The following is a 25615-nucleotide window of genomic DNA, read 5'->3' as shown; positions in this document are numbered from 1 at the left end:
GGTTTCGGTTTCGTAGCCGAGCCGGATGGCGGGGCAAGCAAAACTTTTTTCTGATCTTGGCTAAGGCCCTTTGGCGATGCCTTGACCGGAGCCTTTGGTAACGGGGTAGTTGGTGTCGGGGCAGGGTACTCACGATTTGCTTCGGCGGGATGTCGTCATCGGAGTCCGAGTAGTCCTCGACGGTGACGATTTCTAGTTCCGAGTCTGGAGCTTCCTGTAGATCCTGGTCATCATCGAAGATGTTGTCCGGGTCCGGTGCCTGTCGCTGCATTTCTTGCCTAGCGGTCCGTCGGTTTCGAATAGTTTTCTTGGATCGAAACCGGGCGCAGGCTGGACAGGTTTCTTCCTTATGGTCTGGGGAAAGGCACTTGTTGCATACTGAGTGCTTATCAGTATGTGGGAACTTGCATTGGCATTGTGGGCACCTTTTAAACAGGCTTCTTCCCATCGATGGTCGACTCATGTGGCGTCGAAAAGGCCCAACGGCCTGCATCGAGGACCGATTCGAGATGGAAGGCTGGATCGAGTAGAGAGGTACAGAGAGAGAACAATACCGTCGAATCGAAGGCCTTTTGGCCTTTAGAAAAGTTTTGTTTTTGATTCCAAAGTTGGAGTATAGGAGTTAGCATCCGAAACCAATGGCGGAAAAAAACAATCGGAGGATGGAGAAGATGCCCATGCGCACTGTAATTCAAGGGAGGAGTCACCTATCTTGTGATACTTCGAAGACTCTTCCAAGACAACAAAGTGTAATCATCCGGACCCAACACTAGGCGGCGATCTATGCACAAGATATGAATTCAGCAGTCCACATGCCTCGAACACATAGAAATCCCAGTCTGTCCACTGAGGAGGTCCACGTAAAGATACTGTACCACCGGAGCACTGATTCAATAGAAGCAATGATTTTATTTGATTTTTTTCCCCATCGACATGTACACATTTGATTGTGAAGACTAGAAAATACTCTTCTTGATTAAACATTCCTGGAAGTTTATTAGATCAATAACTTAAGTAAAAGGCGGGAGGGAGCGCCATGCTCTTGGAAAATACGACCAATGGGCAGATAAGCCAATCGGAAACAAAGTAATAATTGGGTGAGATATATTGTGAGGCTAGTTGGCCCTACGTACATGAATACCCTAAATCTCAGAGGAAGACTGACGTATAAGGAAATAGGGAGAGGAATATCCTCCATGGGCTCGTGACTCTGAAAGAATGAAAAGGATGCGGCAGGGTCAGTCACGCGACAGGCGACAGATAGTCTGGCGCCTCGCCAGGAATTCTAGGGCTCGGTATACGGCGAACAAACCCCCAATTTCCTTATAAGCCAGTCCGCACCGATCTCCGTTGGAAAGGTGCTGCATTACTAGAGCACTGCAGATGGTCTTGGTTATAGAAGTGGTCGCTGCAGAGTCCGCACCTCTCCAATATAGTCACGGGGAACAACAGCCTTTTTCTAGACAGAAGCAACGATAATGGAAATCCCTGTAAACATATGCTTCGCAATACAATGGTGAGCTGGTGTTCTCTGAAGTGAACTCTGAACCTATATTATTTGCAATCATAGGATTTCTTCGATGTCCTCGAATCCAGCCCACACAGGTTCTTCTTCCACTGTGAGATAAAGAGCTCGCAAGGGTCTAGCAGGCTGAGGGGGTCCTTCTCCTGATCTCTTCTACAAGATCTTGCCTTGAGATATTTACCTACAATAAAGGAAAGTACACAGAGTCAGAACAATAAAACCAGGTTCAGATGTCGCTTCCAAAACACACAAATCACAACAGTCCCAAGTCCCTTTCTCCAACCCCTCAGTCTGCCACTTCCTGACACCTTTATGAAAAGAGCAGTCATCGATAACAATCCAAGCAGGGTATTTTATTCAAGGACCCACAACCCACTATTTATTATCCCACTTTCACTCTAAAAACAGACAGCCGCTTCTCTTCACAGTTTTTACAGAAACAAAGGTCCTTAAAAAACACAATACAATTACGGTAAATATAGACTGAAATCAGCGCTATATTAAAGATGTCCAGCCGGACAAACAATTTAATGAATCAAAGAATGCAAATCGAATAAGAGCACAATATTACAGTGGGACACAGTCCTGCGTCCTACACAAACACAAAACAATTACATTTGGACAAATAACATTCCAGGCAAGACAAGAGTAGCTTGTATCCAATAGGAATATTTAGGGCAAGCTTTTAGAAAAAACTGTTAGTGCACTTATTTTAACACATTGGATTGATGTGCATACTGATAAGTCAACAACGTTTCGATCCTTTTCAAACCAATACTAGGAGCATCATCAGGACGGGTATGATACAAGCCTGAATTTATACACTGCCTGTGGAACAAAGGAAAAATGAGGAAGGAAGGCAGAAAACGAAAAGATATTAGGGGACACGTAGTTAAGGAGCTAAAGGTGACAGCCTGGTGAAAACTACTGTGCATGCTGAATTTAATTGCTTTAGTCTGACAAGTGCAGAAGAATTGAATTTAAAGGCTTAATGGGGCTAGGGTATTTGGAACAAGGAACCATAGTGGTGGTGAGTGCTACTACGTAAAAAGTGGCGTGCTTGTGTTGGAGTAGGCTACATGAGAGCCGTGAATAATTTCTTCTTGGATTGGCGGCCCACTAGCTTAATGATCTACTGAAGTGCTGGTATAAAGTTTAAAACATCTTGATCGTGCTTGTTGAACCGCTAGGAAGGCATATATGAGACTGGCTGCAACCAATTGTTCATTTAAATAGCCAGTCGCTGTGCCTAAGGTAATTGCCAGGGCGGCAGGTAGCGGAACATGCTGCGAGTGCTGTGCTTTTGTGCAGTATAACAACATAGGGCGGCGGTAATTTGGAATTGCTAACCTTGATGCAATTTACGGGTGGATTGAGGAAGAGAGTGGACGCTCTGGAGGAGCTTTTGGGTTAGCTGCAGTGAGCGGTCCTGGCGAAAAAATATATATAAAGAGGTGAGAAAAGATAGGTTGACCCAGTGGCCCCGGTCATATCTGGAGACTAAATAATGGAATTGGTGATGTACCAATGGTTGCAAGACTGTGCTGAGACTCGTTTACCAGCCACATCTATTCTTTTACACTCTTTACCAGTGGAGGAGCATCAACGGTGACCTGAGCATTCGCTCGCTTACGTGCGTTATGAACCACTAGGGAAGCTGGTGAGAGCAGGCTTCTAATATATAGAGGGTCTCAAGCGAAGGCCTTGTATTTTTTTTTATCAAATCATAGGGCAATGACTTCGGCTGTAACAAGATCCTTGATAATATCAGGAGCTGGTGTGAGCATCCACTTTAGCATAGGCAGATACTGCATGGAGTGATGTACAGAGGAGAGGGTCTCAAAGACGAAAGTCCTCCTCGACAGGTTCCTTATGCATCTCTATGTTGTGATAAGCGGCAGCCCTCCATAGAATCTCAAAGTAAGAGGAGGTATCATCCAGTAGGGAAGGTCCAAGCAGGGTAGAGGTCTGGATCAGTGTCTGCAAGGGTGGCCGTGTGTCGGAGTGTGGTGACCACTGTGAAGTGTAGGATAATGGGTTAGATAAAGAAGGAGGGGAAGGTGATGTGGATGGTCTGGGTGGAGTTTAAGAGGGCCGACGCAGTCCAGTGTCCAGAAGAGAATTGGTGGCTTTATCTTGCTTTTTTCACTGCTTTTAAAGAGGATGGGACTCCAGAGCTCCTAAACGGAGCGGTCTCTTGCAAGGCCAGGATATGGTATTGGAGGCTCTGTGAGAATACGGCCCGTTTGAAGGCGGATGACAATCTGTTGTTGTCGGTCATTGAGCTGCTCTTGTAATTACTAAAGGACCGATCTGAATGGTTCGTGGGTTGGTCTTCCAATCGCCAAGAACCACTGCACCCAAGATGCTCAGCCTGAACTGGGCGAACTGTGTCAACTTGTCCCCAGTTCCTCCAGACTCAAAGTCCACCATGGGTTTCCCCGCTGTGACTTCGATGATGCCTGCAGCCTCTGTTTGTAGGCCCCCTCTACCATGACCGCCCCCGGTGACAAAGACCAGACCCCTAAGGTCACCTCTGCACCCGTCGCCCATGGTCTGTGTAGAAGAGGACTGACTGTGTCCCCACATCCCAGAGCATCATGAGGCCCGAGCCTCCCTGTTGGTTCAGCTTGACTGGCCTCCGAGTCAAAACCTGTAGCCTCTTTCCCCACAGGCTGATCACCATTAACTAACATTGGGCATCCAATATTGTATTGCACTCCTACACCCAGACGCCCTAGGTGACTTTCTGGTGCTGCCTTGGTCCTTGCCCCATACTCACCTTAGGTTAAGGAGATTGGTCTCGTAAGTCACTGTACTGTACCTGTATGATGTTTGTTTTTTTCTCCCACAGGATAACATTGCAAATTCTGAAAGATGCACTGTCAACTCAATTGTATAAGAATTTCTCTTGCAAAATGTACTTACTTGATCATATTGATTCTGGTGCCTAACATATATGAAGATACGCGTTATTTGTATAAGTTGGTGTGGATCTCCTTATTGAGCGGTGTGCATCATTTATTGACTATTATGTGTGTTTGCCGATGTCAAACACTCCTCTCTGATAAGCCAAAGGCTGCTCCATCACACTACCCCCTAGAAGAGCACCTTCGGATTGCTAGAGCAAGCCCATGTCCACTCATAAGGAAACCCCTGGACTCTTTGCACAATATAACTCATTTTTGGTATATCATATACCTCATTTGGTACATTGAATAAAGAGTTTCCTACAATTGGCACAGGGGTATTTCACAGGACACTGTGGTAAAGATCAAAAAAACATCTGTCCATCATATGGAAGACATAATGAGAGTGGACTGCCCCAAAGAAAAAAGAAGCCCCGATGGTCAAGGACCCACCGGGGGCCATAGTGAATCAGCGTACTGCTCATGGGGGTAACTGGAAACTCTGACCCAATAAGCGAGAAAGGGGGCAAATGCAACTGTAAACAATACCAATGGAGCTATAGCGAACAAGAAAACTCAATAATTATCACCACAACGGAGCCGACCTGGAGCATGGAAGCACACATCTGGACCTGTTGGCAGAAATGAAACAATCTGGTTCGGCGCCAAGATGGGAACTGGGAGCCTGGGCTTGTTTTTCACCCAGGATGTGCAATATAGCCCAGTGGAGAACAAGCCAAGTGCGCATGACAGTTTGGCTGGCCCAAGACGGCTAGCCAAAAGTCATGTGCACTTAGAGTGTGAGCACCAATCCTCCCCCCACTCTGTGGGCTGTCCAGTCCGCACCACCCCAAAAGAGGAATACTTAAAAATAAAATAATGATAACATGCTGTCATTATTAGGAGCCGCCCCTGCCCGTTTCTAATTAATTTCAGATTTTCTGTAACAGATGTAGTTTTAGGGTAAAAAAGTGAGGACTGCACAAACAGAATATTATGTTTACGCATAAAGTGTTTTAGTTAGAAAGAGAAATTTGTATTTGTTTAAAAAGTGTTGCGGGTTCCCACATTTACACTGAGATATTATGAATAGCAATGAAGATCCCACGATGGAAAAAATCAGACAATTTTGCTTTGAAGTGCAGGCTTAGGTGAGGTCATCTTTCCACTTGTGTGGCTAACAAAAACCTGTAATATATTGTACTGTAGTTTTTATATAGCATTTCGTATTCCAAAGTCATATTCATAACCACAGTTTAGAAAGCTTAACGTGTTGCACCGTTAGGAGTGCGTAAAAAGTTAAGATGCAGTATAAGGCTGTTAAAAAAGGCAGGATTATTTGTGGTTGCTTTGGAGTTCTGTCCACAAACTACAGCCAACCTGACACCCTGCTGCTGTATAATGGCCATCCGTTATGCCTATCTGCCCACAATCCAAATGACCAATCACACGTTTAGATGATCCAAGATGATCAGAGACCATTATTTCATGACCATTATCCACAGTCTGTTCGTATGTGTCATAGACTTTGACAAGACCAATTCATTGATGCTTTTTTCCCCAACTACCTAACTTTGTTAGTAGCTATACAACACCAATAGCAGGGATAAATCTAATTTTGTAACCGCCTTGTTCAATAAGGTGAGAAAGGGAACTTCCTGGCTACACTTTACAACAGACTATCATGGATGAAGCTCATCTGATCACTCAGAAGAAAGGATAAGCAAAGGACTTTAAACCTGAGATCTGCAAGTCTTTGGTTGAGCCAGTCAGCCAGGAGTGATGTTGATCCACTCGCACAGGCACACCACTCACCCTGCGCTCTCATGGGCACATCACTCACCCTGAACGGACTCAGGCACACAACGCATCCTGTACTCAAAAAGTGGGTTTCAAGAAAGAAGGGTAGGTGAGTGTCAGAGGGTACTAGGATGCCAGCATGGTGGATTGTTGTTCCATTACATGACATCATGTCTTTACATTTACAGTGGCGCCCATGTGAGGAGAAGGGAAGCCCTGAAGGACCCAATAGGAAGGCAAGGCACTCTCTTTTTCAATAGATCCTCACAACATCTGCCCAATTAAATAGTATACTCAAACAAATCAACATGTTGGCAGAGCCAAGGCCCCTCACTCTGCAGTAACTATTAGATCTCTTTTTCTGTTGAGCACATAAGCTTTGGCAATAGCTGCACTGTCGAGCCATGACTGAAAACGGGTGTGTGCCCCCTTCTCGACTCTAGTCCACCGGTATTGCTCTGAAGGTAGATTCATACAAATCTTAGCACATACATAAAACGTGTTTTCAAGTCACAAGTGACACATACACATTTTACAGTTGTCAAACTTAGATTAACTGCTTTCAAACTGGCTTCAGCATGTGGCCCTTACCTCCTCTCGTGTTGCCACAACACGTAGCTTGACTACTCCATCCTTCAACTCCTGCTCCCCAATGATGGCCACCAGAGGGATCCCAGTCTCCTCACAGTACTGCAATTGGTTCAGCAGTTTGGGATTCTTCTTGTACAGCATCTCTGCCTGTGGAGAAACAAGGACATGGCAATATCTGTATAGTGGATCTCTGCATTCACAAGGCACCAGGTGAGGAAGGAGAATGCCAACAAAATAAGCACAGTCTTCCAAATATAGGCCATTCCCATGATCATTAAATGTGAAAAAGGTACTCACCAGCACAAACTCCAATATTCACATTGTACAGGCTCTTCAGAATCATCAAACCTTCTGAACTTCAATTTTATTGGTAGAATATGAGAAACTGCGTAAGAGCTTTAGCCTAAAATGTATGGCGACTATATGTACCCAACCTAACCTTCTCTCAAAAATCCACAGAGACCCCACAGCAATTCACGTAACTGCTTCTTGAAAACCAGTAGGCAAAGTGAGTTTGAGACTGTAATACAGTAGACAGTACCAAACTCAAGAAATGACAGTGCATTTTCCAAAGCGGTTGTTGGTTCCACTATTCCCAACTACTGGGAACAGATCACAAAGACAGGTGCAAGAGGCGCTGGTGGCAATAGCCCTTTATGCTTCGTCTACTTGAGTGAATTAATTTTGGCCCACTTATTTGAGGATATGTCAACATTTTAAATATGGATCTATGGGCTTGGGTTAGTGTGAACGGGGAATTATTGCCTCCATTCTCTATTGCACAGGATAGGTGTCGGGGATGCCCGCTCTGCACTTTGTTATTCGCCCTGGTCATCGGATCCTTTGGGAGGTGGCTTCACAGGAATGTACAGATTCTGGTGGGCAACAATGAAGGAATGTAGAAAAAAAGAAAGATGATAATTTCATTCCTTGTATTACGGAAATTATTCCACTTAATCTTTGGGTGCTTTTGGGAATCACCTCCTGAGGGTGAGGTGTGCAGATAAGTAATTACTAAGAAATGCGTTTTCCAACAAGGTAAAAATGTCCCCAAATGCAATCCAGAAGTAAAACTCCCGAAATTGAAACCATTTTGTCAATGGTAACAGTGTTTCAACTTATTTTTTATTCGGACACTTTTTACGAGTACACCTTTGGATGTATTGATGATGTAAGGTGGTGATATTACTTATGCTCTGAGAAATAACTGCAAATGATTGAAACATGAATAAAAAATAAGTTGAAACACAGTTATCATGGACAAAAAGGTTTCAATTTGTGAATTTTAAGTACCGGAGTGCATTTGGGGACGTTTTTACCTTGTTGGAAATCGCATTCCTCAACAATGAAAGAAGACCGAATAGCACGTGGATGACAATCCTCTTATATATCAGCGAGCCAGAATCCTCGATTCCCCCGATAAACATAAATATGATGGATCTATGAAGAGACCTCAGACCTAAATGTTAATTGGACCAAATCAACATATTCTCCAGTAGTGGGCAAGCATGACAAGATCAGGGCAGTGATTAATTTATGATAGGCCGGAGACATATCTGGGGATATGGATCAGACAGTGCAGGCTGCAGACGTGGAAGCTGAACATAGCTCCCATGTTAATCCGCACCAGTGAGCTGGAAATATGGAGCTCCCTTCCCCTAACTGTGGTAGGTATGGGTGCCCATTATTAAATGATGTTGCTTCTTTGTCTGCTCTATGTTCTCCAGAACTTTCCTGACTTAGTGTCAAACTCCACTTTTCAATACCTACAATCATGCTCAATGGTCACGGTGCATACATAAAGCTCCAGCTCAATGCCTGAATATGTGACCTGCTTTAATGCTCTAGACCCGATCCACAATCCCTACCCTCCGACAATGGTTTTGTAGCAATACAGCCCCCAGACCACAGTTGTTTACTCAACACATAAGGCTTCAAACAGGGCGTATTCCCTGTACCATCCGTCAAAAACTTTAATGCTTTCTCCGGTTTCGTGCTCCACACAAATGTTTAATTATTTTTAATCAAAACCTTCAATAGCTCTACCTTGCTTGAGTAGTCACAAACAGACTTAGAATAAAGCACCATGAGAGCAAGAAAATGAACCAATTGTTCTCCTGATATTGGATAAGGAGCATCTAAAACTGCTTTCACATGACCCTTCTTTAGCTTAAATACTATCGCTCAAAATGGTGGTACTCCAACTCTTCACACTTAAGTTTGCACTTTTCCAATTTGAGTGTAAACCCCTTCTCCGCAAGCGCCTTGAGAACTTTCTCAAGATTGATGCAAATAAAGAAAAGACTATGATCCTGAAACAGAATTGTCCCCTCAACATCTAATATTTCCTTCCTGAGTCTGTGAAAAACAGACAACACTAGTGAGCCCAGTGGGCGTCTGCTAATGCTGGTACATGCCTTCAGGAGTCACAAAGGCAGTCAAATATTTAGACTCACCTTCCTGGACAATCATCTAATTTACTCAATAAACTTTGCCTGTTTGATAAACTTTAACATCAGACACTGCCCAAAACCTTTCCTGTATTTCCTCACTGTTTGTCTTTAGAAGTATTTGGTCTCTTAGGACCTGATCTTAGTTAATTTTCTCAAATTCACAATTTAACAGCAAAGATCTGGACAATGCATTTTAGTCTTAATATACTTATACATACTTTGCTTCCTTGAGTGCAACTTAAAATGTTCTGTGATAATATGCTTTTTCTGGTCATACCTAGTAATTATTTCACTGCGTAAATATGTACGTTCAAGCTGGAGGCAACAGTTTAAACTGTCGTACACCCTCACTCCCCTCCTTCTAAAGCCCCCACAAATGCTAGGAACATGACAAATCGTATTTTTTATTCAACTGACAGCTTACCAGGTGTGAGGGGGGGTGCCATCAACATACTGGACATTATATAGAATGGTAAATATGAGGGCAATAGCAATACAATCAACCCCCAAATAATACAAGTCATTTCTACATTCTAATTAAGTTTCCGGGAAATTCACGGAGTTTGTCGAATTATACCAAAACACTAAATTAAAACCAATAAGTTGGTTACCGCTTTCAGTAAAGCAAAAATATATTTATAGAATGGATGAAAATTGACAAATGAGTGTTACTGAGGGAAACAACTCTGTGAGGAAATAGGGTGTGCTATATAGTGTGGTTGTGCGACATCACTGTGTAATACACGTACCAACGGATTCCTATGGAGTGGTCCTGATGTAGGAGATGAAGAATGCTGCAGGTGCTCTAAGGGTGCTGTGGATGCCACGCGGTTGACAGGATCTTCCTGAAGGGAATCCTCGGTCCACGAAGATTGTGGGGTTCCAGGTTACAGGGTCGATGTCCCATGAAGCCCCTCTCTGGTCGGGCTGAAGTCCAGTCGCCCATTGTCGCGGTCACAGACCAATCCTTCCTGACTAAATATTATTCCATCTGAGGGACCCAGCAACTCTTCGACAGCATTCTCCAACTTGGGTGCAACTTTGTGCGTTGGGTCTTTGTCCTTTGTGCAGTATGGCAGAGGTGGTAGTGACTTGAAGGCTTAGGCTACCAACTTGACCCAGCAGGCTTCTTCATCTACAAGTTGTGTTCCTGGGCTGCAAACAGAAGGCCAGTCAGCTGGCCCTCGGAGTTCTCTTGACTTGGCTGGGCTCCAGAGACATGTTCTCCCTGAGCAGGACACGGCAGGCACAGTCCTTCTCTTCGCTAGCCACCAGGTGCAGTCCTTGTCAGTGCAGCCTCTCTCTGCTGGTCCCCCGGTGCAGCAGGAGAGTCATTCTTTGGTCCTTCTTCCGAGTTGGTCGAGATCTGAGTTCTGGGTGCCCTATTTATCTTCTGAAAATGCCCTCAGGTAAGATGCGGTTGTTAGTCAATGGGCTACTTGGTTCCCTTCCTCCTGATGACCACTTCCTAGGAAGGGTGGCATCTGGCCATCCCAGTATGCGCCATTCTGCTGACTCCCGAGATGGCAAGACCACTCTCTCGACCCTCAGAGCACCCTAGCCCACCCCAGAGGTGTGACTACCAAGGGGTTTCACGCCCCTGGAGTTTGACAACTGGCTTCTCCTCTTCTGTCCCCAGTGCCAGCCAGTCTGCCTAAGAAATGGAGCAGCCCCTCTCCAAAGTTTTACCCATTTGCCCTTTATACCCAGCTTCTCCTTTGAATCTCGCCTTCTGGGATAACACTAGTGTGGCTTCCTGCAGGCCCAAGACCGAATCGTGCGTAGACTATTACTAGCCATGAGGATATTTATATATGAATTCCATTTTTCCTTTTCTCCCCCCTGTTTTTTGGATATTCATTGTAAATGTGACATACGAATATAGATATTGGATTGAAAAGATGATGTAGGTACAGATCATTAACTATACTGTATAGACGGACTTGTAACATTTGATAATCGTCGCAACAAGAGATTGATACAAGACTTTTTGTCTTATTAATAGATGTATTTATATAAAAATAGTTTCCCTTTCTTTTTAAAATACAATATTGAATAAAAAATGAATTTTGAATAATATATACCTATGGGTGTGTGCATGTATGTATAAGTATTTAGTCCACTTTTGTATTGTGTTTCCTATATGGTTCTTTTCATATAAACCCTCTATCCCCATGCAGACCCCTATTGTGTTGTTTCCTAGTACTCGTTAGCACATCTCCCGAGGACGGCTGATAGCAGTCTGTCTGCAGAACTGCACCACGTACATCAGTAACCGGGCACTGGAAACCTTACGCAACCTCAGTGACAACTTCTTAAGTTGCACGCTGCCCACCAATGACATTAAATTCGATTTGCAAAAACAACAGTTGATGGACAGAATGCAGAACAATGTCATACATTCACCCTAGTACAGAGATCTGGGTCTAAATCCATCGTTTTTTTACACTCCACACCACCACTCAGTTCGGACTTGACTGTTCCCATGAGGTACAGGGTCAAGACTGATTTGCATATGGCCATGTCTGTACTGGGGTGGCTTGGTGAGCAAAATAACGATGGATTAAACCCAAATCTGTGACTGGGGGTGAATGTTTTGCCATTGTGCAACATTCCGTCCATCAGCTTGTGTGATTTGCTATTAAATTCGATTTAATCATTAAATCAGATTTAATTACCTGATTTTTTTTATACATAACAGTGTCAACCTTAGTAGTCCCATTCACAAGTTAGCAGGGCTGAGATGCAAACCTGCAACTTTGTACTTGCACCAATGGCGCAACTAGCCTTTCACAGTAAAAAACACAATTCAGGGTTTTTACTGCTGGAACATATAAAACGTACATGTTCCACTTTTTAATATACAGCGCCCTGCCTCAGGGCTCGTTAGGCCTGCCTTATGTGTGACTTACATACATTAACAAGCATTTACAATGCAATGGTCTCGGCATTATTAAAGGTAGAGCTATTGGCATTGGTCATGACCTTTTCATTTTTTTTTAAACATAAATAAATGGTATTGTCATTTACAATGGCAATAGGTGAGCATTAGAGAGTAGTAGAGAGTATTCACGGACACAGAGCCACACACAAAAAGCCACACACACACACACACACACACAGAGAGCCACACACACACAGCGAGCCACACACACAGCCCCCCACACACACACAGAGCCCCACACACACAGCGAGCCACACACACCCAGAGTGCCACAGACACAGCGAGCCACACACACAGCGAGCCACACACACAGAGAGCCCCACACACAGAGAGCCCCCCCACACAGAGAGCCCCCCCACACACACACAGAGCACCACACACACAGCCCCCCCCCATACACACAGCCCCCCACACACACAGAGCCCCCCCACACACACACAGAGCCCCACACACACACACACACACACACAGAGCCCCACACACACACACACACACAGAGCCCCCCCACACACACACAGAGCCCCACACACACACACACACACACAGCCCCACACACACACAGAGTCCCCCACACACAGAGTCCCACACACACACAGAGCCCCCCCACACACACAGAGCCCCCCCCACACACACACACACACAGCGAGCCCCACACACACACACACAGCGAGCCCCACACACACACACACACACAGCGAGCCCCACACACACACACACAGCGAGCCCCCCCCCACACACACAGAGCCCCACACACACACACACAGAGCGCCACACACACACACACAGAGAGACACACACACACACACACACACACACAGAGCCACACACACGAGAAACCCACACAGAGCCCCACAAAGAGAGCACCACACACACACACACACACACACACACACACACACACACACGTTTCTTCAGCCATAACTGCTTTCTAGGAGCTGCTTGTCGAGAAAAAAAAGTATATTTTGGTGGGATCAAAAGCCCGTATTGCCACCATTACGTATTGGTCTAGATTAAAAACAAAAGAGGGGCTCCGAGCCCGGGCCCTCGGCTGCTACAAGGGCGGCGCAGCGGTGGGCACGCGCTCTGAGAGGCTCAGGCGCGCTGGAAGTCCACAGAAATTCTAAGAAGATCTTAAAACAGCTGCCAAGCACCAGAAATGGAAGGGTACTAACCAACATGACACACAGAGAGTCTATCCAGGCTCTTCACTTGGGACCCAACTGTAACCAAACTGAAACAGGATGTGAGAGAGGGCCCAGCATGCGGATCTCAGCTGCCTCAGTATGCTAATAAATTCTGATAATTACTAGTCACAGTAGACTGACAGACTAACCTGGTCTCATGGACTTGGAGCACAGTTGCAGCACCGGGCAAACCTCAAGAGACCAAGAGACTGCACATTCACAAAAAGTAATTAAATTACAAATTTATTATGGACTGGCTCTGGAGTGCGGTAGCCCAGCCAGCCGTAGCACCGTGCAAGCCGATCCTCAGTGACAGGGTGACTGAGAGGCTGAGCCTGGCTGGCTGCACTCACAACAGTAAATACCCAGTGTTGTACTTTGGGAGCGAGCAGCTCACCACAGGTCCAGATCAGGGCTGTCCATGGGTCATTTGGCAGGCACCCTTACGGCAACCACCACAGACACAGCAGTCGATTCCCTGGAATTATGATAGTCACACAATACAGATGTGTTACTCACGGTCCCGTACTATGAGGCCATTGCAGTGCACCAGGAATAGTGTCCAGAAACTCGCTTCGGCAAATGACTCTTGCCACCAAAGAAGAAGCGGCCACGGTGAGCTCAAGGGTGACGGGCGTTCAATTCGCGGCATCAGCCCTGTTCGGCACGCGTCTCTGCGCCATCTTGTGAGCCGGCTCGGTCCAGCACCTCATTGCCCTTTAGGGCCGCCGGCAGGATGTCTTTGTAGTGCCTCTTGGTGTCAGAGGCTCTGCAGTGCTGGGGTGTTTCTCTGTAGCACGTCTGAAGCCTGAGGATAGCAGGGACAGGAGTGGTGGGAGCTTGTCTTTGTAGCACCTTGTGGTGTCATAGGCGCTGCAGTGCTGGGGTGTTTCTCTGTAGCACGTCTGAAGCCAGAGGATAGCAGGGACAGGAGTGGAGGGAGCTTTTCTTTGTATTACCTCGTGGCACTGCCGCCCCCGGGGGCCTCCCTCCAGCCCTACCGTCCCTCTCACCCGGGTTGGTACTCACAGGGGGCTCGCGGGTCCCTTGTCGCGCCTGAACGGCACCCAGTGTGTTTAAGGGAAGGTTTAAGGGAAGCAACCGAAGCTCTGCAAAAGAAGAGAAAAGCACAGCAGACATGCGCCGGTCTGGGACTTACCCTTATGCTGCGGCGTAAATTTGGGCAGAAGAAAACTTTCCTGGAGTAGTAGCGAGGCTGTTCCTGCCAACAACAACAACAACAAAAAATGGCGGCCGCAAACGTCCGAAATTTTCAGAATCGGGGGCGTGTTTTTTGCTGAGTGACAGATGACGTCACAGATAAAAAGAACGCAAAAAACACGCCCCCGAATCCGAAAAAGATGAGGCTTGAACCGAGTGACGCCCCTCTCCTCCAATGGCTGGCCTCCGTTTAGGAAGCCAGCCAATGGAGAAGAGGGGCGGGTTCAAGCCCCCTAACTAAAAGACATAAAATCTTCGGACTCCGCCCACTGCTACGCAGTGCGACGGTCCTCAACCTAAAAAGGGAGGTTTGGGCTTTGCCATTACTTTAAATGGAAAAGTGGAGTTGGCAGTTTTAAACTGCACTGCCAGTCTGCATCAGCAGACGGGGAGCCAGATCTATTGTGTTCCACTCAGGGTGGCACAACAAGTACTACAGTCACTGGGGGGACACTCTAACCTACATGCCCTGGGCACCATAGGTACCATTTACTAGGTAATTACAAATAAGTTAGGCTATGACAACCAGGGATATGCCAATTAAATACACCATTTTAAGGGTCATTACACATGCACAGAGTCCTGTTTAGCAGGGCTCCTGGCATTTCAGAGCCATTACACCAGTACCTAGTAGTCAAAATTAGGGCATAAAAGTCGAGGTACACCTGCAAAAAGCATGCAAACACCGTTTTTGCCACCTTCCTCAGGTGGCCGTGTATGGATGCAACTGACTTTGAATAAGGGGGTGTAATAAAACCCCGGAACCCTGACTCTCGGCGGCCTGATCATTGCACGCTTAGGACTATATTTAAATATTTGTCGCACATCAGTTCTCTGAACCCGTTCCAAACCCGTCGCAAACCAAATCTTCAACATATACGGAAGTCAGTTGTATCCATACGGGATAAGCATCAGGCCCGTATTTTAGCTTACACGTAAAAGACCCTTAAGCGAGTCGCCGAGACCACTACTGAGAATGTTATCAAGCTTCACTTAAATTCATCTTTCATGATATTACAATCTGCAAACCGTCAAAGGATGGCTCTGATCATTACGTCCCTTTCCAGCTAAAACTAGTTTTATCTTCAAGCAATGAATGGTGACATCTAGCAACTTTCTCTGCTAGCATATGGGTTGGATATTTTTGTCCCCTGCAATACACGGCCACCTGAGGAAGGCTAACTGGCCGAAACGCGCGTTGTGAATTACCTTGCCGTATTGCATATATCACTTGTCTTGTCCTATGTTTCATGTTTGTTTGTAAATGGTTTTAAATTTATAATCTCATGAACTGCAAATCAGTCACATTATGAATGAATATATAAAATGAAAAAAATATATATATGTATACAAAGAATACTTCTAAAAAACAAAAAAATAATTTTTCTTGATTAAATAAAGTGAATAATTTAATATAATTGTTCTTTTGGGTGGTGAGTTTACTTACTAGTTATTAATGGTGGTTACCACACATTGTGGTTTACAATTTTTTGTACTTTCACTTGACTATAGACCTTTCTTAAACTGATTAGTTTCCCTATCTATAGCAAGTGTATTACTGTTAGTATATAGGGGTCTCCTTTTTTCCTAAGTGCATCACTACCTCTTGTACAGCTCCATCACTTCCCTAATGGCGAAAAACAATCTGGGGATGGAGCCGATGCCCATGGGCAGTATCATCCAAATGAGGAGTCCCCTATCCCGTGACTTCCAAAGACTTTTCTACAACAAAACAAACTTCAAACATCCGGGCCCAACACTAGGTGGCCATCTATGCATAGTGTGTAACTCTGCAGCTCTACATGCCAAGAACAGATGCATACTGGTAAGTAGCATTTTCCTTTCCTGTCCCTGCCAGACCCCTCTACCAGTAAGAAAAGGGCTTCTTTGGCTTTTATAGGTATCATCCATATAGCGAACATCTCCAAAGTAGCTACATGGTCTACTTCACACTTTCACTATGCATTACAGCTATGCATTACTGTGTGGACATTCACGCCAACAAGCCAATGCTGGACAGGCTGTACTCCATACACTTTTCCTGTCCTCTACAAGATCCTCTGGCTAGCCACTGCTTAGAGTAGGACTGCTTTACAGACTATGCACAGCTTATGCATCTACAGCAACACATGCCACACATGAAAAATTGTACTTAATGTGTAAGCATCTCTTAGCGGTATGTAGTGGTGTAGATTAAGATGTACCCAGTATCCTCCCCGGAAGACTATGGTTGTTGCAAATGCTTTTCTTCCTTTGTTACTTCGCATTGTTATCTTCTTCTATATCTCTATGTCCTGTTTCCATCCTCACCTGCTGTGTGTAAAAACAATCCAACTATGGAGCCCATGGGCATTAGCAACTACAGGTGGAGTCACTATACCTTGTGACTCAAAGACTACTTCGAAGAAAAACAAGCTGCACACAACCAAGAAAAACACTAGATGGCAGGAGGGTGCACAGCATGTGAATGAATCTACAGCACTTCATGTCACAAAGAGATGCTGACAAGGTAAGTAACATTTTCCTTTTCTTTTGTCTTTCGCATTCCATAAGAGTGCATGTGTGTTCCAGCTGTCTCCCTAGAGTGATTTTCTTCTCTACACCCACGCTCCATATTGCTCTATCTTGTCCGTGTGCTTCTCTCCCCCAGTGTTGCTTTCTCACCCATGTACTTCTCAATCCCCGCCCACCCAAACTCCACGTTGCTCTCTCTTTCGCCTGTTTGCCAACTCACTGGTAAATAAAAAGGAAAAGCAAACAACTGCCTTATTTTGCTTCTCAACGGTCATCCTACACACAAGCAAACAACCTTTTGGATTCTCTCCAATCAGCCTTCTGTCAGAACCACAGCAGTGAAACTGCAATTCTTCAGATTGTGGATGAGGCCCTCCGTACCCTAGATTCTGGAAACTCATGCCTTCGTGATCTCTTCGAACGCTCCGCTGCATTTGAGACGGTCAACCACCAGGCTCTGATTTACACTCCGAAGTACCGAATGGGATGCAATGGCGTAGTCCTGAACTGGTTCTCCTAGTACCTAACAAATGGCTCCCAAATAGTAGGGAAATCGGGAACTCTGTCTCAAAGCAAATTGGTGTGTAAAAAGGGGGTTCTTCAAGGCTTCGTCCTCTCCAATACTTTTCAACCTCTACCTTGAACCCCTCCATGTGATCCTTAGGAGCTCTGGAATCCTCTTACCTCTGTACGCTGACAATATCCAAATCTACCTGAAATTCATGTCCCAGGGGCGACATCACCCTTCTTTCCATCACTGACAAAAACTCAATCCTGGATGACAAATCACCACCTCAAACTTAAGCCAACCTCCATTATTCACAATGCCAAGCCACTCGGCTTTATTCTCGACAACCATCTCAAGCTCCAGAGCCACATTGCAGCCAGGGCCAAGAGTGCACGGTGGTCCCTCTTAGGCCGCTATGGGCAATCAGGCAAATGATCACCGAACAAGGCCTAAAATGCGTTGTTAAGGCCCTGGTTCCCTCATGACTGGACTGCATGGTCGCCCATCTAGCAGGCATCCCTGGAGCTCATCTAGGCCTGCTCGGAGCATTCTTGCATGTGGCAGCTAGCTTTGTGACTGGTCACAGGAAATTCGACCACATGCCTCCTACCCGGTTAACCCTTGAGTGGGCTCCTGTAGAGGGCGGAGTCCAATTCAAAACCATGTGCAGCTTCCACAAAGTGCTGTACTCGTCCCCCACTGCTCACCGAGCAGAGAAACTGAACATTTCAGTCGCTGGCTTGAGATCGAGATAGCTCAATCCCTTCTCCAGAAGCGAGCCTGCGACCGTTATTCGGGGACAATTTGTGAGCCATTCATTCTCTGGATGTGACACGAGAATTGGGAATTTCCTACTCTGTCCCTACGCCCGGCCACATGCCGTGCCACCTTCAGAAGAGATCTCAAAGCTCTACTCGTGGATAGGCACTTGGGCTATTTCCTCCAATCCTTTCACACACCTGCACTTACGTGTCATCTATTTGAGACTGTTAGTCACGACTGATGTCTTTATTGTGATCCTTGTGTAATTGTTACCAACATTGTGACCTATGGTCCCTGATCCTGTTGTAACTGATATTCGTGCTGGGACTGTTTCTTTATGGTCCTATTGTAAGTTGTACTGATGCCCAAGGGCCAAGTCCGCGCTATATAAAATCACGAACATAAGTAAACAAGTCATTCTCTCGGTGCACTCCAGCCGCAAGTCACAGCAGTAATGGGGACTGAACACACACAGACCCATCGATAACACCAGGTCTTCCCTAAGTACACAAGTAAACACCTTCACTACCCCGGATCTGCTCAGTGTCTCCTTTGACAGCATCACGAAAAGAAACCTCTACATGTACTTAATGCACTGACGTATACCTCATATATTTCTGGCTGCTCACTAGGGGCATCGCTGACTCCTGCTGCTTTTCTTTTGCACATGTATTTTGTATATAGACCCTGACCTGGTATATCATTAATACTATACTCTGTTAGATATATCACACCCCTCGCACCCTCAATATAGTATTGCACCGTTAACTACCTCATATTCAAAAAACTGCATATCTCCTCACTCTATATACCTGTACCTTGTTCTAGTGTATCACTAATATTACACCTCTAGACTATCCACTGTTATAGCTGTACCCTCCTCCTCTATCCCAGTACTGCACCGACTACTACCTCATACTCTTATCATTACTACTACTATGATACCTCATACTTGTACTTTTACTATTACTGTGTTTTTATCTATGCTACGTCGTCACCCTTCACATACTATTACTACTATTAGTGTGTTTATATCTATGCTACATCGTCTCCCTTCGCATATTTCTGTCTCCATCCTGTGCGGTAAGGTGAACACATTCCACTCCGTTCCCTGGACTGCACCAATTAACACCTCCTACTTCCTGTTTTCTGTCTCCATCCTGTGCGGTAAGGTGAACCCATTCCACTCCGCTCCTTGGACTGCACCAATTAACACCTCCTACTTCCTGTTTTCGTTATATTTTGAGTCTGATTGTGTTTATTGTACTTAGATTTTGATTTTGACCATGTTTACAACGACTGCTGAATCTGATAGTGATTATTGTATTTAGTGATTTATATAGTGACTCACTGTATTTTGAGTCTGATTGTGTTTATTGTATTTAGATTTTGTTTTTGACCATGTTTACAACGACTGCTGAATCTGATAGTGATTATTGTATTTAGATACAGTGATTTAGACTTAGATACATGCTACCTCATGTCTTTTCTTAGACGCTACCTCATATCCCTTTTGGATGCTCTCTAGTGTCGCCTATAACGCCCTAGCTCCTTCACCCAACACTACAGCCTCTAAAATGGAGCGCAGCGGCAAGCACACTTTTAGAATTAACTACCCCTCCACCCTCACCAAAAAAGCCAGTAAACGTTTTAAACATAACTTCATGAGGTCGCACCCTGAAACACCCTTTGCCGACACCTACTTTTCACCGGCCAATGGAGCCATGCAAACAGATATCATTTTCCACACCTCTCGCAGAGCCCAATGGAAAAGTGCGTTCCTAACCCTACTTACCGTCTCCTCCACCAGGAAAACAACTCATGGCCTAACTCTCTCTATCGCACCGTCCCACCTCTTCCCTGGCAGGACTACCATCACTATCTATAACAACGGGATTGTCCTTATTCAATCCACGGACAAGAACCTGGAACTACTAGACAACCTACTCCCCAAGTTCAAAGAGCACCTCTCCTATCCGCGAACCCACACCCTGATCTCCACCAGCACCTTCACCCCTGACATCGCAGCCCCCACCTACAACACCTCTACCCCCAGCACCCCAGTAAATAGCCCACCCGCTGTTAACACCCCACATTCCCCAAGGACAGACTCCCCCAGCACCCCAGTAAATGGCCCACCTGCTGTGTCTAACACAAACGCCGCCACCTCTTATACTAACCGCCCCTCTAACGTGATCCCTTTTACCCCCACTCACATCCCCTCTATCCCTCTCCTCCCTGACATAACAACCCACACCTGCAACACGCCTCCTGCACACACCACCGCTCGGAGTCTATCCACCCTCCCCTCCCACCCCCCCCACGACAGACGCCCCCCCCTCCACAGCACCCTCCCCACTCTCACCCGCGACACTCCCACTCCTGACAAAATAACTCTCACCCACAACACGCCACCATCTGATAACATCACCACTCAAAGCCTCTTCACCCCCCCCTCCCATACCCCCTACGGCGAACACCTTTCGCCCCCTAGCCCCTTCCCTACTCCCACCCACGACACTCACACCCTCCCAACGACACACACAGAACATACCACCTCTCCTACCTTAGCATCCCCCTCTCTCCCACCGCCTACTCTCAGCCCTCACTACCCTCCGGTCTCCCCCACTGTCTTCGGCCTTCTCTCACTCTTCCACTCACCGGCTCCCTCTCCCACGGGCAGCACCACCTATGCCTCCCACCCACCGCCATCACCGCCTGCTTCACTCACACCCCCCGCCAATAACGCCATTATATCCCCCCCTTCGATTCCCTGCCCGCTTTCTAGCTCACTACACACCACCTTCGCCATCCCCAATGCTCCCCCTGACCAGACTTTACCCACCCTCCAACAAGTCAAAGAGGATATTCTACAAATCAAAAAAGATGTCCGCGCAATCAAAGACCTGCTCTCATCACAGCCCAGTCCTCCTCCCATCATCCCTCTACCCTACAAAGGACGCACCCGCCCTACATACCCTCGCCTCCAACGTCACCCGCGCTGGCCGACTATCCCCGTTCGCAACAACTCCCACCGCCCCCGCCGTGTCCCCAACCCACTGTCGGACCGCGAACTATGCTCACTACTACGCTCTTATGGCTCGGGTCCGGTAAAACACATACCCAGCACACACATCCCCATACCCACTATTCTTACAAACCCTCTGAGGCTCCCAACACTCAACAACAGAGGTTCCGTCCCTAACAACCTCAGAAAAGTTCCCCTCACTCTAGAAAGCTCGACCACCCCTCTCTCTCCCAAACTCAAATGCATCCTACTCAACTGCAGATCGGCCCAGAGACACTCCTCCGACATCGCAGATCTCGTCTCAGATAGGGATCTGGACCTAGCCATTCTAACAGAAACTTGGCTCACTGAAGCCTCTACTCCGATTATGGACATACTAGTCCCCCCCAACTATCACATCATCAGGTTAGACAGGTCTTCAGACAAGACGGGCGGGGGAATTGCATGCATCTTTAAAAGCAACCTCTCCGTTACTAAAGTCACCTCCCCCTCCCTCTCCTCCTGTGAACTCCTCAGCCTCGACATTACCAGCGAGGCCAAACAAGTTTGTGCTCTACATCTCATCTATCACCCGCCTGGTGACAATCTCATATTCACCCAACAACTCATGGACATGATCACTTCCAATGCCGGTCGGCAGACCAGCCAAGTCTACCTGGGTGACTTCAATCTCCACTGGAACGACCTGAAAGACACAGTGGTAAACAGTCTCAAAACTTTCCTTAATGCACTTGACCTCACCCAAATATGCGATAGACCAACACACGACAAAGGCGCAATACTTGATCTCATCATTGCCAAAGAGAATGCTACACAACTGGAGACGATTCTACCCTGCGACTGGTCAGATCACCACATTATCACCTTCTATATCAATGAAAAAGTTAAACCTAACCCGACTCAACCAATCAAATCCAAAATATGGAAAAGGGACATGAAGAACCTCAACGCCTCTACTCTGCCTCCCCACATCGGCAATCTGCTCCTTCCCCCTTCAGGTGCCGCGGATGTTCAATCACTGACTGACCACTACCTTGAATCTATGAATACATTAGTCAATGAAGTCGCCCCACTGCAACTGAAGAGAGCCTCCACCAAAACTTCCAACCCCTGGTATGACGACAGACTCAATGACGATAGGCGTTCGATGCGAATGGCAGAGCGCACTTGGAGAGCGGACCCCTCAGCACTGCACCTCAAAAGGCTCAAAAACAAGAGAAATGCCTACTTCAGGATAATAAAGCGCACAAAATTGGACTTCTTCAGCCGCCAATTGGACCAAGCAAAAAACAGGCCAAGAAAACTCTTCGAACTAATCAAAACCCAAACAAAGGCACAACCCCTACAATCAAGTAGCACAACAAGCGACACCCCACACTGTGAAGACTTCTCTGCTTTCTTTAAGCTAAAGACTGACAACATAAGAAATGACCTCGTCATGGATGTAAGCCGATTCCCCAACCACACAAGAATGGCTAACACTCAACCTAAAAACATGGCTTCCTGGCAGTACTTCGATACCTACTCGGAAGAAACAATACACAAACTGCTCTGCACCTTGAAGCCCTCTAACCACCACACAGACCCTCTACCTGCTAATGCTGTAAAAGACTTCATCCCCCTGCTCCTCCCTCTCTGGACCAAAATCATCAACTGCTCCCTGCAACAAGGACTCATTCCGGACTCCCTCAAGGTGGGGCAAGTCACTCCTATACTCAAGAAACCTACAGCTGATCCGACTGACCTAAACAATTACCGACCCATCACCAATATTCCCACCCTGGCCAAACTGCTGGAGAAATGTGTCCAACTCCATCTAACCAGACACATTGACCAATTTGACCTCCTCAATTCTCATCAATCAGGATTCCGAGCGAAACATAGCACGGAAACAGCTATGACACACATAATTGATGACGCCCTCCAAATTCTTGATCGCAATGAGTCCTGTCTCCTCATCCTTCTTGACCTCTCGTCAGCATTTGACACGGTCAAACATGAGAACCTGCTGGAACTGCTAAGCACTAGAATGGGTCTATCGGGAACGGTTCTCAAATGGTTTTCGTCCTTCCTACACAACCGATCTCAGAAGTTCAAGATCGATAATGTGCTATCTTCACCTGTGCCTGCGGATCTAGGTGTTCCACAAGGATCCTCCCTCTCCCCCACGTTGTTCAACCTCGTCATGGAACCGCTCGCCACCTTGCTCCAAGCTTCTAATGTCCAATTCCATATGTACGCCGACGACACACAACTGTACCTAAAGATTCAATCTCCGGAAGATATCAAACATCTGAACTCCACGCTTATTAACACCCAATCTTGGCTAGCCGATAATCACCTCAAACTAAATGCTCTGAAAACTGAGTTCCTTCTCATCTCACCCCCGGCGAAAATTTCCACCACCCAAACATGGCTCAACAACCTAACAGCACTCAATGTCCAACCCACCATCGTGGACTCAGCGAAATCTCTAGGCATCACACTGGACGCCAAGCTCAACATGCAGCAACACATCAGCAAAGCCACAAAAGCAGCTAATTTCCAAATAAACACACTGAGGAAAATCAAACCCTTCCTTCCATCTGAAGACTTTCGAACTGCTGTACAAGCGTTAGTCATCCCTCGAATCGACTACGGAATTGTGACCCTCAGTGGACTCCCGCTATCCACAACAGCACCCTTAAGAGCCTCCCTGAACGCCGCTGCAAGACTCATTACTGGCTCAAGAAAACATTCACATATTTCCCCAGATTTAAAGTCCCTAAAATGGCTGCCGTTTGAAGCCAGAATACAACTAAAAATTGCAGTTATGACACACGCGGCCGTGCACCACAATGCACCCAACTACCTCGCTCAAAAATTGTCCATATCAGGAGGTTCGAGGTCCAATAGAAGCTCAAAAAATCTACTCCTGAAACCCCGTAGATTCAGGAAAGAGAAAACCTACAAGCGCTCCTTCTCAGGAATGGCACCCAGGATCTGGAATGCGCTCCCGCCTGAAACTAGGCGTATCTCCTCCGCTGCACTCTTCAAGAAAGAGGTGAAAACCATCCTTCTGGCCAAGATCTCCTGAACCTTATAGGTAGTGGTTCAGAGACTCTACACTGCCTGGTATCAATGCTCACCTTGTCCTTTGGCATTATACCTCTACCTGATGGTGACACTACCTCGCCTCCTTCGTCCTACCGACCAATATATGAGACACATTGGGTCACAGATTCACCCTCCCGATGCCCTCACTCAGTGCGCTCTCTACACTAAAACACTGTTATAAGCCTGCCACACACTCAAGGTGTACCTGAACACCTATGTAATGTGATCCATGACTTGTGCAGTTTTATTACCTGTTCACCTGACTGTATATTGATTTGTTTATGTATTTTGTTTTATTATTATCCTTCATGTTAGTGACTACTACATTGCTCCCATTATCACTGTTCTTTCCTACTGCCCCTACCCTGCCATTGTGAAGCGCTCTGATATCTGTAAGGATCTTGTTCGCGCTATATAAAACTTTGAATAAATAAATAAATATGAATAAATAAATAAACCAGTCATTAGCAGTTCGAGAGGCCGGGGCAGGGAGCCTCCATAGAAGGGGTGATTTACTGCCCGCGAGGGTCCTGTCACTTTTATGGGGAGGGCTTGTGAAGAAACCCTGCATAAAGGGACTGTGGGGAGTTTGTTTACTCAGCAGGCGTGGGCAATAAATTAAACCAAGTGGTGCATAATAAGGGATCAAAGCTAACAGCCAAAAGGCTATATGCGCTTATTTTGCAATTAGTGCTCGAAGATTTACTATACAGAAGCATTATTCAGTCTTTTCAGAAAACATAGTTATGAATCTGTAAACTATTCTGTGCAGAGTATAAACTGGGTGTTCAGCAGAATATCGGTGACTTGTGCCAGGAAGAATCGCACCCATCGCGCATCGTGTGCGTAATGATAAATGAATCATCTCAGTCTAGCGCCCTAAGCACCTGTCAGTGTGCAGAGTGCCAGCTCATCATGTGCTGCCGCGGAGAATAAAAAAAAAAAATCTTGTCAATTCCAATGGCAGATAAAGCTCGCCCGTTACCGTGCCACGGAGTGAGAAGAAGAAAAGGGCAGGTAATGAAAACATCGGGGATATGTATTTTCCCTGTTGACTTGCAATGAAGAATAGGGAATTTT

At 46.2% G+C, this 25615-nt stretch overlaps 1 protein-coding gene across 1 annotated transcript in view; it reads right to left on the bottom strand.

Annotated features, from left to right (window-relative positions):
• Nucleotides 1-889: 889 nt before the first annotated feature.
• The window catches only part of LOC147702787 (histidine--tRNA ligase, cytoplasmic-like), a 224313-nt gene continuing 199587 nt past the window's right edge, over nucleotides 890-25615 (bottom strand). Inside the window, exons 12-13 of the mRNA XM_086931378.1 lie at nucleotides 6826-6972; nucleotides 890-1706 (exon numbers count right to left, since the gene is read on the bottom strand). Of these exons, the coding sequence (XP_086787504.1) occupies nucleotides 1644-1706; nucleotides 6826-6972 (210 nt within the window). The 3' untranslated portion in view covers nucleotides 890-1643. The remainder of the gene's footprint in view (nucleotides 1707-6825; nucleotides 6973-25615) is intronic.

This window comes from Lissotriton vulgaris, chromosome 7, assembly GCF_964263255.1.
Source record: "Lissotriton vulgaris chromosome 7, aLisVul1.2, whole genome shotgun sequence".
In the NCBI taxonomy this organism is placed as follows: Eukaryota; Metazoa; Chordata; class Amphibia; order Caudata; family Salamandridae; genus Lissotriton; species Lissotriton vulgaris.
The sequence above is the reverse complement of the archived record's forward strand: the minus strand, read 5'-3'. Positions and strand labels throughout refer to the sequence as shown.